At 34.0% G+C, this 18,022-nt stretch overlaps 1 protein-coding gene across 1 annotated transcript in view; it reads left to right on the top strand.

The window, feature by feature from the left end:
- The window catches only part of PKHD1L1 (PKHD1 like 1), a 194,385-nt gene that overhangs the window by 87,960 nt on the left and 88,403 nt on the right, over positions 1–18,022 (top strand). Inside the window, exons 23-32 of the mRNA XM_023725912.1 lie at positions 588–760; positions 2,415–2,562; positions 5,386–5,540; positions 7,420–7,542; positions 8,097–8,202; positions 10,936–11,046; positions 12,805–12,969; positions 13,934–14,055; positions 15,602–15,734; positions 16,159–16,351. Of these exons, the coding sequence (XP_023581680.1) occupies positions 588–760; positions 2,415–2,562; positions 5,386–5,540; positions 7,420–7,542; positions 8,097–8,202; positions 10,936–11,046; positions 12,805–12,969; positions 13,934–14,055; positions 15,602–15,734; positions 16,159–16,351 (1,429 nt within the window). The remainder of the gene's footprint in view (positions 1–587; positions 761–2,414; positions 2,563–5,385; positions 5,541–7,419; positions 7,543–8,096; positions 8,203–10,935; positions 11,047–12,804; positions 12,970–13,933; positions 14,056–15,601; positions 15,735–16,158; positions 16,352–18,022) is intronic.

The following is an 18,022-nucleotide window of genomic DNA, read 5'->3' as shown; positions in this document are numbered from 1 at the left end:
CAGAGGACTTTTGGAATCCTTTCCTTTGGAACTGTCTTCTAGTGTAAGATTGAGTCAACTGGTAAGAAAAACTAAATATTACTAGTTCATAGTCACCGCTTTTGAATCTGCCATCACCAGACTTAGATTATGGTTGGTTGGACACATGTGAAAAACAGCAGGATTGTGATAGGGTGAATGATGTAGATCATTAAATATAATTCATTCAGCACTTACCATGTGTCAGGCACTGTATCCGGTACTAAGGAAAGAGTAGCGAACAAGACAGTCCTGGCCCTGCCTTCATAGAGCACACAATCTAATAAGCACCATATTCAGGGAACCTAGAAAAGAGCAAAGATAACTGGCCCACAGAAGGCTTGATGGAACCAGAGCTTGGTGGGTTTTAAATACTTTGTTGTAGTTAATGGTCCTCATATGTTGAAAGACATTAAAGATTTATATTCTAGAAGTGAAAGTTTACTAAGCTTCCCAAACTACTCTCCTACAGCTTATTCTATGATATGTTGACATTAGTTGATGATTTTCTTTTTAGCAGCAGAAGCTATGCAATTTTATCTCCCATTTACTTTATTTATGTTCTTCAGAAATGCCAAAGAGAAGACTACCAGCATTAGCAAGTAAAGGAATATTTTTAAAGCACTTTCAGGTGAATCAGACCAAAATAAATGGATCAACTATGACCAACCAATATTCTGTTACCATGACCGCATATAATTGTAGTTATGATATCCCCATGATGGCTGCCAGATTTGGGCAGGTAAGGCTAAAATACATGGAGCAACTTATGGAGCATTAGTTTTGATGTAGTAAACTTTTAAAATTTTTAAAATAGCTTCATGCATATCAAAATAGGACAAGACAATTATTCTAAGGATAAATGAAGATTTAGAGGCTTTTTCAACTTGAATATGAAAATTGACTTTAAACATTAAAAATTCTTCAAGAAATATATCTATGAAAAAAAAAACAGGAGAAAATATCCTTAAAAAAACAGAGTTAGTCAGATTTAAGCAGTGATTTCTCAACTAACTCAAAAGGAAAAATGTGTACTCTTCCTGCAAATACCCTCGAACAGAGATTATTGAAAGAAAAGTTCAGATTCTGCATTGTTTTTAAATTATTCCTCTTATTTTCACTTGTATCAAAATTGATCCAAGGATGAAAAGAGCTGGTTTTCCCTAATTCCAAAGGATAAGAACTTTTTTTTATATTGGTTACTTATAAGATCAATAATTCATTAAATATTACAAGTATAATGAGTATTTTAAGTTTAATTTCCTTTTAAGATTAATTTCCTATGAAACCATAAATGTATTAGCACAATTTCCTACAACAAACAAAAACTAAGTATGATAGACTCAAGATTAAAAATTAAGTAATGATTAACCGGTATAGTTATGTTAAGGTGTCACAGAGAGAACTTTTTGCTAACTAAATGACTTCTACCAGCATTGATTAATTTTGCCTATTTTAAAACTTCATATCAATGGAATTAAACAGTGTATACTCTTTTGTATCTTACTTCTTTTACCCTCAGGATAATAATTACATTCATCATGTTATGCAACGATCACCACAATTCATTTCCAAATTTTTCTATCACCCTTAACAGAGATTCATATTGTTGCCGGTAGCTGTACTTCATTCTTTTTCATGGATGTACAATAGTCCACGACGTGAATATACTACAATTTATCCCTTTTGTTGATGGACTTTTACATTGTTTCCAGTTTGGGGCTATTAGGAATAAAGCGTATATGAACGTTTCTTGTCACTTATATTTAGTCATTTTTGTGGAGTATAGGCGTTGTAATTTTAAATTCTGCAAGATTAAGCAATGACCGTGAGGTAACAGAAGCAAGAGAGTATGATTTTCACCACTGGAGTTGACAATCGATGAATTTCTATAGCACTTTTTACTTCCATTACTTGGTTGGCATCCACTTAACATTAAACAAGTATTTCCTGACTCTAAGTCAGTTACTCTACTGACCATATCCTTTCTTAAAGTTTTCAAGTCTCCATATGTTATCTCTCCAAAAAGGTTTGCTGATAGCCAAGAATGTATCTTGTGCTTCTTTGCCTCCCCATGGTGATTATCACTGTACCTTGAACAGAGTGCCTGTTCAATATTTATTCCTTGAGTGATGGAGGGTACATTCTGAATTAATGAGGTATTACTGCAGTTTAGGCTGATTGCTACACAGATGACTGAGTTGACTTTGGCCTCATTATTTCAGCCATGTATGTATGGCCTGTGTTGATTTATGTGACTCTTTTTAATGTTCGAAGAATCCCGAATACATTAGGCTCATTTATGTCATGTCGAAGATTTGTACCACGGTGAAATAGAAATCACGTTAGCCAGTTTCAAGTTTAATCATTTTATCAATATTTATTTTGGAAATTAGATAATCACAAATGAGACAGAGAATGAATCTGTCTACAGAGGAAATAATTGGCCAGGGGAATCTCAGATTCGTATTCAAAGAATTCAAGCAGCGTCTGCACCTCTAAGTGGCAGCTTTGACATTCAAGCTTATGGACATATTCTCAAAGGTATATGAAAAATATTCAGAACGTTTGCATGTGTGAATACACATATATATAGTGCCATAAAATGTTAACTGTTATTTCACTTGAAGAATTGCTATTTATCATTATTTCTTCTTTTAATTTTTTATGGTAAAATATATGTAACACAACATTTGCCACTTCAACTATTTCACGTGTACACTTATGACATTAATTACATTTACCATGTTGTGTAACCGTCATCACTATCCATTTCCAGATTTTTCCATCGTCCTTAACAGGAACACAGTGCCCTTCAAGCAATAACTTCCCATTTTCCTCTCCCACCTGCCCCTGGTAACCACTTACAAACTTTGGTCTCTATGCATTTGCCTATTCTATGTATTTCATGTAAGTGGGATTGTACAATATTTGTCCTTTTGTGTCTGACTTATTTTTCTCAGCATAATGTTTTCAAAATTCATCCAGTTTGTAGCATGTATCAAAAATTCATTTCTCTTTATGACTGAATAATGTTCCATCGTGTGTACATACCACATTTTGTTTATCCATTCTTCTGTTGATGAACATTGGGTTATTTTCACCTTTTGGGTATTGTGAATGGTGCTGGAATGATAACTAGTGTACAAGTACCTGTTTGTGTCTCTGTTTTCAAGTCTTTGGGGTATATACCTAGGAATAGAATTGCTGGGTTACTTACTATTATTTCTACATTTAAATGCCTAATCACACAGGCACATGAATATTAGTATGCATCATATTATGGCCAGTTAATAGCCAATTATAATATTTTTGTTTTATACCCTTCCTTTAATAGATTAGGAAAGAAGCTACCCATCCAAATTTAGGAAACCCTGGTGGAGTAGTAGTTAAGAGTTGGGCTGCTAACCAAAAGGTCGCTAGTTTGAATCCACCAGGTGCTCCTTGGAAACCCTGTGAACAGTTCTACTCTGTCCTACAGGGTCACTGTAAGTCAGAGTTGATGCAATGGCATTGGTTTTTTGTTTTTTGTTTTTTTTTTAATCCAAAGCTAATATTTTAAGTAGTGATTACATTTACTTAAGTAATATAAGAAAAAGACTACAAAGATAAACAACAAACTCAACAGTCATTTCTCTGAAAGTGGTTGAAGCCATGGATTTCATAAGTCAGACTTTCTATAACGTATACATTTTTTAAAGTGATTATTCATTACTAGATTAACCAGAGAAAGAATGATAATATACTATAAAAATTTAAAATTGGAATATTATTTTTTATCATTGTGAAGTTTAATTATTTAAATTTCATTTACACTTATTGAGTTGATAATTTTTTATATTTGTTGTTTGTGAGAATATACACAGCAGAAAATACACCAGTTCTACAATTTCTACGTTATAATTCAGTGACATTGATTACATTCTTCAAGTTGTGCAACCATTCTCACGTTCCTTTTCCAAGTTGTTCCTCCCCCATTCACATAAACTCACTTCCCCTTAAGTTTCCTATCTAATACTTTGAGTTGTTGTTGTTAACTTGATCCCATATAGATAGATCTTAAAAGTGCACAATGCTCAAGGCAGATATTCTTGACTAGTTAAGCTAAACTATTGTTTGGTTTTAAGAAGACTTCAGGGAATATTTTTGGTATAAGGTTTAAGGTATGAAGATTATCCCAGGGCAATAGTTTTAGGGGTTCATCCAGCCTCCATGGCTCCAGAAATTCTGGAGTCCATGAGAATTTGAAATTCCATTCTACATTTTCCCCCTTTTAATCAAGATTCTTTTATAGAATCTTTGATCAAAATGTTTAGTAATGGTAGCTGGGCACCATCTAGTTTTTCTGGTGTCATGGCAAAGGAGACAGTTGTTCATGGAGGCAGTTAGCCACATATTTTATTTCCCCTCCTACTCCTAACGTTTCAGGCATATAGAGACATACTGTTGTAACTTGAGGAATATTATTTTTAGAAGACAACTGTTATAGAATAATCTAGATCTGTTCTGTCCAATATGGTAGTCATGAGGCTCACAAAGCTACTGAGCATTTGAAATACGGTTAGTATCACATATTGAATTAATAACATTTTGACTATAGTGATAAGTCCCTGGGTGGTGCAAACTCTTTGCTCTTGGCTACTAACCAAAAGATTGGTGATTCATATCACCCAGCAGTGCCACGGAAGAAAGACTTGGTGTTCTGCTTCTGTAAGATTACAGCCAAGAAAACCCTGTGGAGCACAGTTCTAATCTGACACACATGGGGTTGCTATGAGTTGGAATGGACTCAGTGACAACAGGTTTTTTATAATGAGTTAAATATATATATTTTTTACTTTTTCAAATATGGCTGCTAGAAAATCTAAAAGTTGTGTGTGGCTTACATTATATATATATTGGACGGCACTGATTTAAACAACTATTATAATCATTTTAGTGTATTCCTTTCTGGCATTATATCTTTACATAATTTATATAGTTGAGATTATGACAGTAATGTAAAGCTAAATTATCTAGAACAAATGACATTTTCATTTTTACATTTTCTTTACTGCCTCATTAGATATGAAAGTTTACATTCCCAACATTTGTTGCTAATTTATAACCATGGCTGATAGGTTATCTATAAAGTAAATTGATATTATAAATAAAGGTATTAGAGCCAACACAACAGTTTGAGATACATTAACCATGTAATTTTGCTTCCAAGAAGTATGTAAATTCTTGGTATAAGTAAGAGATGCAAATTTCATTCTTGAGGACATTTGGTTGACAAGTGATCATACATAGTACACATTTCATGTCTTTTAAAGATGTAATTGGTTTATGAAAGTTTGACGCCTCTGTCTCCCTCTGTGAGCACAGGCCTCCCCGCTGCTGTGTCAGCTACAGATTTACAGTTTGCTCTCCAGAGTCTGGGAGAAATGGGACGAGTTTCAGTTACGCGAGAGGGAACCTGTGCTGGATACTCATGGAACATCAAGTGGAGAAGCATGTGTGGAAAGCAGAATATTCTACAGGTTTTCTCATTTGGTTTGATTTCTGTTTCCTTCTATGTCTTGTTTGCTTATTTGTACCCTGCCTCATTCCAAAGGGGGCCCTGGTGGCGCAGTAGTTAAGAGCTACTTTGGAAACCCTATGGGGCAGTTCTATTCTGTCCTGTAAGGTCACTATGAGTTGAAATCAACTTGACGGCAATGGGTTAGTTTTGAGTTTTCATTCCAAAGAGAATTTGAGACTGTGTGTATATATATTTAAAAATCTCAAACTGTAGACCAGAAAATAGAAGAGGAAATTAAGAAGATTGTTCTAAATTAAGTTGACCAGGTGTTCTCTTTCAGGGAGAATAGGCATTGGTGCTTTATTCTCTATTCCATATGGGAAAAGTTCAGGAAATATGAGTGTTACAAGATCCTTACTGAGGGGAGAAGGAGCACAGGCAGAGCCAGTTTCAGAACTTAATCTGAATGTATTTTAAGGACGAAGGAAAATCTGTCTCACAGTCTATGATTCTACCAGAAAAGCTGTATTTGGGGGCTATGAATAATTTTTAAGTGCATAAGGGATTCATGCCTTAAGCTCTCATCTAATTACCTTTGCTTTGTTAGAGTGTGGAAAGGAGTAGGGGCAGAGGTCTACAGCTCAGTATTTGAAGGAGGGGAATCTAGAAAAGACTGAGGAAACACTCTCTCTCATGATCTGTTGGGGAGAAAGTAAATTAGTACAACGTTCTTGAAGGATAATTTAGTAGTATCTGAATATAGATAGCCAATGATTCAGCAATCTCAGTTATATAATTCTATCCGACTAAGATAGCGATGTGAAATGATATAGTTACTGAAGCAATATTTGTAGCAACAAAAACCTGCAAACTTAATTCCCCATCAGTATGGGAGTTGTTGTGTAAGTGTTACAACTTTAGCATGAATACTGTACAACCATATGTAGACCCACATATGCTCACATGGAAAGATGCGCATGACATAAGGTGAATAAAAAAAGGTAGAACTTGAAAAAAAGGAGTAGGAAGGAGAGAAGGAAACAAAAAATGATATGTGAACAGAGAAAACAAGTCTGTATTTATGTGCAAATTAGTCAATAGTCATGGAATTATTTTATGAAAGCACATGGCCTGGAAGCTCAACTGGAAAATTCTGGAACCAAGACAGCTCTAGTGACTCTTCTCCATCTTGGTATCTCTCCCTCTGTCTGTGCATCTCCTCTTCTCTCTCTTCTGACCAGGAGTCTCTGCTTATTCATCATTTCTGTTCCTTCATCACTGGCTCAAGCATGGCCTAGCAAGAGACTCTCATCTCTTTGCTAGCCCTTGACTACATCAGAAGGCTACCATATTGGCACAGGAATTTGGAATGACCAAATGGTACATAATAATTTGATTTGGTTCCATTTTTACCATTGGAAGGAAATATAATTTCAAGAATGGAAGATAAATCAAGGTAGTCTCAGGTGAAAAATGCTAAAGGGAAAAATTTGACTCTAGGTAGAAAGATAACTCAATTCTTCTACTATTCAACAGTCATTTATCAAAGTGGTCATATTTAGAAAAAACAGAACATTTTTAAGAAAATCAAATTTAGTAAATTCATTTTCTTTAGACACAATTTATTCTGAAAAAGTTAACATTACTACTTAACTCACAGTTGTAATTTATACAATGCATGATATCACAATGATCTTACTAGTATTTTTTCCTTGGGTAGATTTTGCTCATTTTTTAAGAGATTTCTTTTTCAAGAAATGTGACAAAGTGATTTTGAATATTTTTTCTTACATCCTTTAGCTTATGTTCATTTTCTATCATGTTTATATTTATAAGTAAAAATTAGTGTGGTTATGTTTATCATAGTCTTTCTGATCAAATAATTTTTTATAAAATAGATTAATGATTCCAACATTATTGGAGAAAAGGCTAATATGACAGTTGTAAAGATAAAGGAAGGTGGCTTATTCAGACAGCGCGTTCTCGGAGACCTACTTCGTACACCCAATCAACAGCCACAGGTATTTCTGCAACTATTTTCTCATGACGTTTAACATAATTTTAAATGTATAACTAGTTTGTAATACATTAAAGACCTAGCTAAATAGTAGGGATGACATTTTTATTTGTGTTAATAGTTGGCCAACTCAAGAATATTATTTTATAACTTTGGGGGGTCCTTACGACAAAAGAATGGATTTTTAAGTTCTTCTGCCTTTTAGAATTTGAAAATATATTCTTTTGTTTAATGTTGGCAATAGCTCTGTGAATAATTGTTAAGGTTACTATTTCTGTGGGGAGGAAATTAAAGTGCAGAGAACTTAGGTGACTTGCCTAAGAACAATCTGTATTTTTCCTCTTGGCGCTAATCACTACCAGACATAATATACATTTGCTTATTTGTTTGTGTATGATCTAATGCATTTTCTACTCCATCTTCACTGGAATATAAATTGAGTGACAGCAAGATGACATTATCTGACTTTTTAAATGTTGTGTCCCCAGCATTTACCTTTGCACCTGACACAAGTAGGCACATTTGCTGTTCTCTAGCTCTGTGTTTCTTTATTTTCAGGTTGAAGTCTATGTCAATGGAATTCCAGCTAAATGTTCAGGTGACTGTGGGTTTACGTGGGATCCCATGACTACTCCCCTAGTCTTGGCCATAAACCCTTCTCAAGGTAACCTCTTGCTTTTTAACTTGGAGTTTGGGGTGAAAGAGAGCTAGCAAAAACTCTGATTGTGATATTTGATATACCCTTATCACAACTAAGGCAAACAGGCAGATCTACATAGTGAAAAATAATTGATTAGATCAGAAAGCTATGGAAAGAACACTAATTTTTTTTTTTTAAAAAAAACAATAAATATTGCCTTTGAAGTTGCCCTACCTACTCTACTTCTGTAGTTTCACCAGTTGGAACCAGTCTCTAAAATTTCACTCTGACACTGAGGCATTCTTGTTAAACTGAATTAGCTAGGCTATTAATTGGGATCTTTCATCATATGAGATCACTTCCTCTGGGAGACTTAGTATTGAAAAGGCTAATAACGAGACAGCTGCTGTTTAGTAAAAGACAATAACTGGGTCCTATATTCGAGAATAAGAGATGTAATTCTTGCCAAGAACTCATTCCAGGAGACACATTATACCATCTCTTCGTAGTATGTTATTGCTTTTAAAATACAGTGATTATATTTTGTGTCTAGCTCCCCAGGATTAAAATAGACAATAGAACTCAGGATTGTAAGGGGTAACTTTTGTTTTTTTCCAATCATAAACATAAGCTCAGATAGTATAATCACATATTTAGTCTTGATGGCTAGCAGGGAAATTTTCCTACTAATTTTAAATCAGCAAAAAATAATATACATTGAAATTTTAAAATTAATGCATCTTTGTGTGTTGAAAGAATGTATTCTTAAGACCTTTTTTTACAATAATATTAACTTTTGGATAATTCGTCACATGAGGCCAAACCTCGAAGGATTTGAAGTACTTTAATTTAGTTGTAGTCTTTTGATATTATCCTTATTTATGCATATTTTTGGAATATATATTTTATATTATAATTCATAATTTTTCATTTTTACATGCACTTCTTAGAAAGAATTTTCTTATTCTAAAAAAATTAACATGTTGAAGTCTTTTGCCACATTTTGATAAATTTAAAAGTAATGAAAAGATAAGTAAAAAGAATATTATAAAACATCCATATTCCCTTCACTGAAAACTAACAGTTAACATTTTTCCATATTTACTTTTAATTATAAATTTAAGAAAAATATTATAGAAACTGTTAAATTCCCCTTTAAGTACCATCCCTCATTCTAGTCCCCTACAAACCTCCCCAGAGGCAATCACAGTCATTAATTTTGTATGTATTCTTCCATGCCATCTAAATACCTTTTGTATGTAGCACACCCACATATGGTAATTTTGCCAGGTTTTTTTTTTAAGTTTGCAAATAATATATTGCAACGTAAACATCTTTCTGTATCTTTTTTCATTCAGCATTCATTTTGAGATATATTTATGTGGTTTTATGTACATCTAACTCATCCTTTTAAACTACTTCCTGAATATACCTATCTTTATTTATTTGTTCCTCTATTAATAGACATTTAGATTGTTTCCGACTTTTTGGCTTTACAGATAGGACTATATTGAGCTTTGTTGTACATCTCTCCAATTGCATACATGCTAGAGCTTCTTTAGGGTATGTACCCAGATGTAGAATTGCTGGATTATAATATGCATATTCAGTTTACTAGATGGCATCAAATTGCTCTCCAAAGTGCCTGTACAACAGCAAGTATGAGAGTGCCGTATTCCCTGTATCCTTGCCAATACTTGACATTATCAGTTTACAAATTTTGGCCAGTCTGAGGGGTGAATGAAGTTATCTCATTACTGTTTTAATTGTCTTTTCTCTTATTAGTAATGCATGTGAACATCTTCTCAAATATTTATTGGCCTTTCAGATTATTTCTTCTTCAGAAAATTGCTTATAAATATCTTTATCCATTTTTTATGGGATTGTCTTTTTCTATTGACTTATAACTCTTTATGATATATTCTGTTTACCAATTCTTTGTATATGTTTTCTCTCAGTATATCACTTGTTTTAGTGTCTTGTGCATGGAGACAATTAAAATATTGATTTATTATATTTTATCTTTTCCTTTATGATTAACCATGGTTTTTTGTATCTTGCTTAAGAAATCCATCTGTACCCTGTCATTAAGATATTTGGTTATATTCTAAAATTTAAGAGTTTTGTTCTCATTCTTAGCTATTTAAATCCTTGTGGAATCTAGTTTGTGTATGGTGTTGTATAAGTAGGGTGGTCATGTAAGTTATCTATCAAACCTGAAAACTTTTAAGAGTGAATGGAAAAATATTCAGGATGAGATACTGGGATAACAAGTGTAAACTGCAAATATCTCAGGCACTTTAGAATGTATATTACCCTAGACAGAGGAATCTTATTTTCTTTTCAAATGGAAAGTGTCTACACATTTATTGTAGCTTATCCTTTCCTCATGAATTTCTGATGACAATTCTATCACTACCAAGTTGCCATATAGAGATGTCTGTTTAATTGCATTTTCATAAGAATAATACTTTTCCTTATCTCATTTTGTACTTTCACCCAGATAATTATTTCTGCTGATATCTGTAAACACTCAGATTCTAAATATGAAGCAATGAAGAGTAATTAAATGGAAAAAAATAGCATGGCCAAATGAGTGTGTCTTCTCCTGCCTGCCCTGCTTATAGGTTTACTGTTTATATTTTTAGAAGATATTACATATATCTTGTATCTTCTGTAAGAAATATCTGTTTTCCTAACAACAGATTCTATTAGTTTTGTCATTTAAATATTTATATTTAAATCTGTCATTTTCAGGCTCCTATGAGGAAAGCACAATTCTAACCATATCAGGCTCTGGATTTTCTCCTAGTTCAGCTATATCAGTCTCAGTTGGACCAACAGGTTGCTCTCTTCTTTCTGTGAATGGTAGGTTTTTTAAAAATTATTATTATTATTAAATTTTTCTCTCTAAGAGAAAGCAGAATCAAAAGAGTGGCAATACAATTATGATTGTCCTATAAGTACCCTATGGAGTTATGAAATTGGTAACCTGATCTGGATAAATGCCTTAATTTTTTAATCATTGGTTATAACCACAGACTGGTTCTTTCACTGTCGAAGTTGAGTGTCTTTATCCCATAGCAGTTGATTTTTTTTCATTTTTCTTCCTTCATAAGAGTGGTTACGTGAATGCTTTCTTGGGTGTGACTTTAGAACACAAGAATATATGAATTATGGGGTCTTAAAAGCTTGTGAACAGCCATCTAAGATACTACACTCGTCCCACCCCATCTGGAGCAAGGGAGAATGAAGAAAACCAAAGACACAAGAGAAAGATTAGTCCAAAGGACTAACGGACCACAACTATCACAGCCTCCACCAACTGAGTCCAGCACAAGTAGACGTTGCCTGGCTACCACCACTGACTGCTCTCACAAGGATCACAATAGAGGATCCCAGACAGAGCTGGAGAAAAATGAACAAAATTCTTAACTCACAAAAAATGACCAGGCTTACTGGTCTGACAGAGACTGGAGAAATCCCAAGAGTATGGTCCCTGGGTACCCTTTTAACTCGGTACTGAAGTCACTCCTGAGGTTCATCCTTCAGCCAAAGATTAGACAGGCCCATAATACAAAATGAGACTAAATGGGCTCACCAACCCAGGGGCAGGGACGAGAAGGCAGAAGACGACAGGAAAGCTGTAATGGGGAACCCAAGGTCTAGAAGGGAAGAGTTTTGACACGTCGTGGGGTTGGCAACCAATGTCACAAAACAATGTGTGTATTAAATGTTTAATAAGAAACTAATTTGCTCTGTAAACCTTCATCTAAAGCACCATTAAAAAAAAAATAACAAAAACAAAGAATATATGAATTGCTACTCTGGTGTTTCATGGTCCCCTCTGCCCATGCTTTGATAATATCACATTAGTCAGGTGGCAAGAGGACACGATCACCTACCCTGACTTGTATTCCAACAGAGCCTCTACCATTAACATAGAATTTAAAGATTATTTACATTTTCTACCACTTAAGATAATGAGGGCCATAATTATTTATTTCATTAAAAATTGTCTTTCATAATCCTAGCTATTCTTCCCAATTTTAATAGATTGGAATTATATAAGCGAATCCATCTTCCAAATCACTGATGTTTTAAATCTAGATTTTTCTATGTATTCTTGAGATCTAACAGTCAAAACTGCACCTGTATTATAAGTACGCATATATTGTTCTAAATGAAGTGAAGAATATGTTTTCATTTAAGTTTTGATCACCTTTCTTGATGAAGCATAGTATTTTACTTATGTCTATTTTAGACATAAGCAATATATTGGACCAAAAATTTTAGAATTCTTAATATAAATGGCCTTACAGATTAGGATTATGAACACTATTACTACAGCCTTTTTGAGGGGGGGAAGGGGCACAGTAGCAATTAGGAGCAAATTGTTTACTTTTCCTCCATTATTGGTTTACCTGTTTTCTAAGAGGATCTAATTTATAGCATCATGTAGTTTATAAAGGTTTTTCCCCCAATTAATGCATGAGTTGTTGCCTTTAGGTGTATTTCTTGTGGTATAAAAATAGAGTCCAGTGTTAATATTTGCAAATATAAATTTTTGGTAATTTTGCCTCACAAAAATATTTGCTTTATCATTTTCTTCTTTTTTATCTCAAGAAAACAAGATCAAATGCCAGATTCTGAATGGAAGTGCTGGACATTTCCCAGTTGCTGTGTCCATAGCTGATGTTGGGCTAGCACAGAATGTGAAGGATGAGGTATTCCACTTCACGTATCAGAGTCAGATCTCACACGTCTGGCCTGCTTCTGGAAGCCTAGCAGGTAAGAGTTAATAGGGTTAAACAAAGAAAATTGCATATATTCCCATCATTTTGTTGTGCTGTTTCTAGAACACAGTGAAGGGAGGGGAACCTAAAGCTCCCACATGTAGAACAAAGAAGAGTACCCTTTCAGAAGGCACAGTGATTAAATGGCTGACTAATTCTTTTGTTTCTTATGAAGCAAAATTCAGGGTGACTGCTTATACTTACATCTTAGGTTATTGAATTAATATCATCAATTATTACATGTTTCTATAACAAGCTCATCAATTATGTCAAGTTAAGATTTATTAGTTATTATTCTGCTTCCCAGCTGCTCCATTTATAACCATGGCCTCAGTGGAGCTACTTGACCCAGAAAAAGTTCTGGGAACAAATCAGAGAAAGGAAGGCTGACGCACAGGACAGAAAGAAAATAACACATTTTTTCTATTCAGTTTCATTTCCTTTGTGTTTTGTTTATTTTTTTAGTATGTTTAGTTTTAAATTTTGTGCTTTGGATTTGATGTGGATTTGTGTGTTTATTTTATTTATTCTTTTGTTTTCCCTTTACTGAGAGGTGTAAAACTTGAGTTTGGTGAGAGTCTTAATTCACCCACGTTTCCCACTCATAGATGGTTGAGCAAATAGAAACAGCCTAATTTCTCCTTAGGATGAAGAAGGTACTATAAAAAATAATAGTTGCTAGTAGTAATGCACCAAAGCAAACAGTAATTGCAAATTTGTTATTTCATAAAATTACTTTGCCCAGCACCTTTATCGTTCCAGGCTTCGGTGCTCAGGCTAATTGTGTGGTGGTATTGGACATCAGCTAAATCTATACTGCTGAGTTTTGTCCTTGATCTATTTGCCAATCCATCTCTTGAATGACTGGACAATTCTCGAATGAGGAGTTAGATTATTGCCAAAAAGTTTTTGTTGTTGTTGTTATAGTTGATCTGTTTTTTGTTTTGTTTCTTATGAAGGTGGTACTCTACTGACTCTGTCTGGATTTGGTTTTAATGCAAATTCAAAGGTATTAGTTGGAGATGAAAGCTGCACTGTGGTTCAAGGGGATTTTAATATTATAACCTGCAGAACACCAAAAGTAAGGCATCAAATTTCAGCCATTTTTTATAAGTCTGATAGCTTATGAATTAGGGAACACCTCAGTGGAGGGTGACAGGGGATATATTTATCTAGAAGCTAGAGTTTTATTTATGCTATTCAGCAATTATTTCTCCAACATCTTCTATCTGTTAAGATCCAAAGACAAAACATGATCTCTGCATTCTAGATATTTAAAGTTCTAAAGGAGAACAGGCATGTAAACCAGTACTATACAGTATGATTCCATTTTATGTAATAGAAATAGAGACAAAGTAAAAATAAAATACAATGGGGAGAGGTCATTGGGAACAGTTTCACAGAAAAGTTGATGCCCTATCAGAGCTTGAATAATGAAAGGGAGTTTACCAGTTAAATTAAAGGATGAAAAAAATATAGTACTAATAAGTAGTCAAGAAATTCAGGGAAGTAACTCTAGAAATGTCTAGCTTTTAAAAATGTGGTAAAATTTCAGTTTGTTGAAGAAAAGCAATGTGAAGTTCTCCTGAAATATTGCATCTTAGAACCAATCATAATTTTTTATTTAAAAAAATAGTACTTAAATTTAAACCAAGACTCTCATTTCCTTATTAAGTGCTAAGTGATAATGAATGCAATCATTTAAAGTAAAGAAAAAAAAAACCTGTAGCAAAATAGGTGGAGTATTACGTTGTGGGGTCTGTAGGAAGAATAAATTTGAGAATGTGTTAGACTGAATGTTGGGAGATGAGAATCTGAGGAATACACTGAATTAAACTTAGTTTAAACTATGTCATTCAATTAAACACTGAGTATGCATTAAGTATTTACTAGATGCTGGAAAAGTGCTTTTACTAATTAGGAATTTCATATGTGCTACAGTAGTGAATATATATATGAAAAAGGAGCCCTGGTGGCACAGTGGTTAAGCACTCAGCTGCTAACCGAAAGACTGGCAGTTTTAACCCACCACCTACTCTGCAGGAGAAAGATGTAGCAGTATACTTCCAGAAAGATTATAGTCTTGGAAATCCTATGGGGCAGTTCAGCTCTGTCCTGTAGGGTCTCTATATAGCTGTGAAAGCACCAAATACTTTTCTTAGGGATCCAAGTGTGGGCCTTTGGAACTGGGTCAGCAAATGACATAATCATGTGTTTTGTCAGTGAAGAGGAATACAAAATATATATGAGTCTGGTTTAAGAGCAAAAAAACTAAAAATGTTGAGTACCTTATGCTTTTAAAACCTTATGCAATTAGAGAAGCACTTGTCCAGAGTGTCTTGACTGTATTTCAGAGCCCTCAGGAATCCAATAACATACTTGCATTTACATTGCTCACAAACATCTACAAACCACTCCAACATATACCTTTATCTCTAGAATTCAAACACAACCTATATTTGACACAACTCTCTAAATATCTGAAAACTGATTTTGATTTATGATTTTGAAACATAACATCTTCAAAAGTTTATAGTGAATGATTCTATTTGTTTTTATCCATTGTATTTCTGCATCTCAGCACTTAATATTTTCTAATAATTCACTTTATCTTTCTCTTGTTTTAGAGAATTGAGGGTACAGTTGATGTATCAGTTATTACCAATGGATTTCAAGTCACAGCAAATGATGCTTTTAGTTATAATTGTTTACAGACTCCAGTTATAACTGATTTTCACCCCAAAGAACGGGCAATACTAGGTGAGAAATTCTTCGATAATATCAGTCATTTAACATAGATATGGAAACCACATCTAGAAAGTCTTTTGAAGCATACTTTCTCCTGTGTTCCTGTTTCATAAAGTGAAACCAGTCACAGGCTTTTCTTTACCATGATTAGTCTATCTATTATTTCACTTTGAATATGCTCAATAAGGGGAGAAATATTAAGTTTAAAAAAAATGCTTTGCCATCTTGCTGTTTTCTTTGTGAAACAACTAAACAAAGATTTTATTTTCACCTGGAAGCCATCAGCATTTTCATTGTTTTTTCTTTGAAAATGTTAGGATTTCCAAAATTTAATGAAATATAAGAGATGAGTTGGTTTGTTTAATATGCACATTTCACACTTGATAAGAAGTTGAAACATTTCTTTAAAACTTTTCTTTTTCTTTTAATATAATAGGAGAAGTTAATTTAACAATTAAGGGCTATAACTTTGGAAATGAACTCACACAAAATATGGTATATGTTGGAGGAAAACCTTGCCAGGTTCTTCACTGGAACTTCACAGATATTAGATGCCTTTTGCCCAGGTTATCTCCTGGAAAACATGATGTCTATGTAGAAGTCAGAAATTGGGGTTTTGCATCAAAAAGGTATGGTAACCCTTTTAACCTGAAACTGAAGCCACGCCCGGAGATTACCTTTCGGCCAAATAATAGATTGGCCTATAAAAGAAGCAGTAACACCCATGAGAAACATGCTCCTTTAAACAATCAACTATATGAGACCAAACAGTTAACATTTATCCAAAAGCAAAGATGAGAAGGCAGGGAGGGGCAGGGAAACTGAATGGGTGGAAATGGGGCAGACGGTGTTCAAATGTTGAGAGTGCAGACACCTTGCGGGGACTGTAACCAATGTCATGCAGCAGCTTGTGTATGAATGGGAGTTTAATTTGCTGTGTAAACTTTCACCTAAAATACAATAAAATATATTTTTTTAAAGATTGGTAATGAACGTAAATCAAGGGAGTTGTGGACACATGGGGCTAATTGTATGGGAACTGGAAAAGAAACAGTCATCAACATGTTATTTCAATTGCTTTCATTATCTTTCTGTACCTCCTTATTATAAATGGTTTTGATACTATCTCATAAAGTGCAATATGGTGCTTAGCTTTGAGATCAATACCATTCAGATTAGGTTGTAAAATTATCTGTGGAACTAGATTTATGTATATGTTATATGATTTGCCTTCATTCAAGAAATACTTATCAGACCGTTACTTTGAGGCAGGCACTTGCTCAGTGCTAGGTCCATAGTAGTGAACAAGAGGGACACGTCCTCTGTTCTAATGGTGCCCACAATTTTATTGAGGAGACAGACTTTAAACAAAAGACTACATCAATAATTTAATTATAAAAGTGAAAAACAGTATGAATAAGGGATACTAGAAGATGTAAGAGTATATAATAGAGTTAATTTATCCTGAGGGACAGGGAAGGGTTCTCTGAAAAGGTAATAATTAAGCCAAGATATAAAGAATGGGTAGGAGCTGGCCATCTGAAGAAGATGAAGAGAATTTTCTCCAACTATAAGTTCCCTTTAAACAAGTGTTTAGTATTTCCTTCCTGGAAATTGTTTATTACCGGATAAATTTTTAGTTCTGAGGTGAGAAAATTACAGGTTGGGAACAATTGAAGAAAGAGGGAATAGATTTAGGCATTTAAAAAAAAAAAAAAGTCTGGTTAAGTTAATATTGGAGAGAAGGAGAAATGTTTGCAGTGAAACCTTCTGAGAGGTGAAGAAAGGTGAGCAGCAGTAAACATAAACCTCAGAACTACATCCCCTCTTAGATTCACAGGGCAGAGCTGAAATGGCTTCAAGAAAAGGTGTTGGCTTGTGCTTTGGCATGGCGATATAAACGGCAGAATGGGCACCATAAAAAAGTGTATTTGAATGGAGGTTAGAGATATACCAATTCAACTATGCCGAGGAAGTTAAATAAAAGTTCACTTAAAGACTCATTTAAGTTGCCCTATCTCTCTGTAGTCATGGTGGCATCTGGGAGAAAAGCTTCTTAGCAGGCATATTGTCCATAAAAAAGCAAAATAGATTAAAAACCATCCTATTGAAATAGTGGGATAGAGAGCCTGGTAAGTGTCCCATAAACACGGAATTATAAATTAATTGCATAGAACCTTTTATTACTCATATAAAATGCATGGAATTCCATTACTTTTTTTTAATAGATAGTGCTGTCTTTATATTCTACTCTAATGAATATATAAAATATTTTAAAGGGTTTCCTGTATTTCTTGCAA

This window comes from Trichechus manatus, unplaced genomic scaffold (genome assembly GCF_000243295.1).
Source record: "Trichechus manatus latirostris isolate Lorelei unplaced genomic scaffold, TriManLat1.0 scaffold00009, whole genome shotgun sequence".
NCBI classification, from domain to species: Eukaryota; Metazoa; Chordata; class Mammalia; order Sirenia; family Trichechidae; genus Trichechus; species Trichechus manatus.
This window is presented reverse-complemented; position numbering and strand designations above follow the sequence as displayed.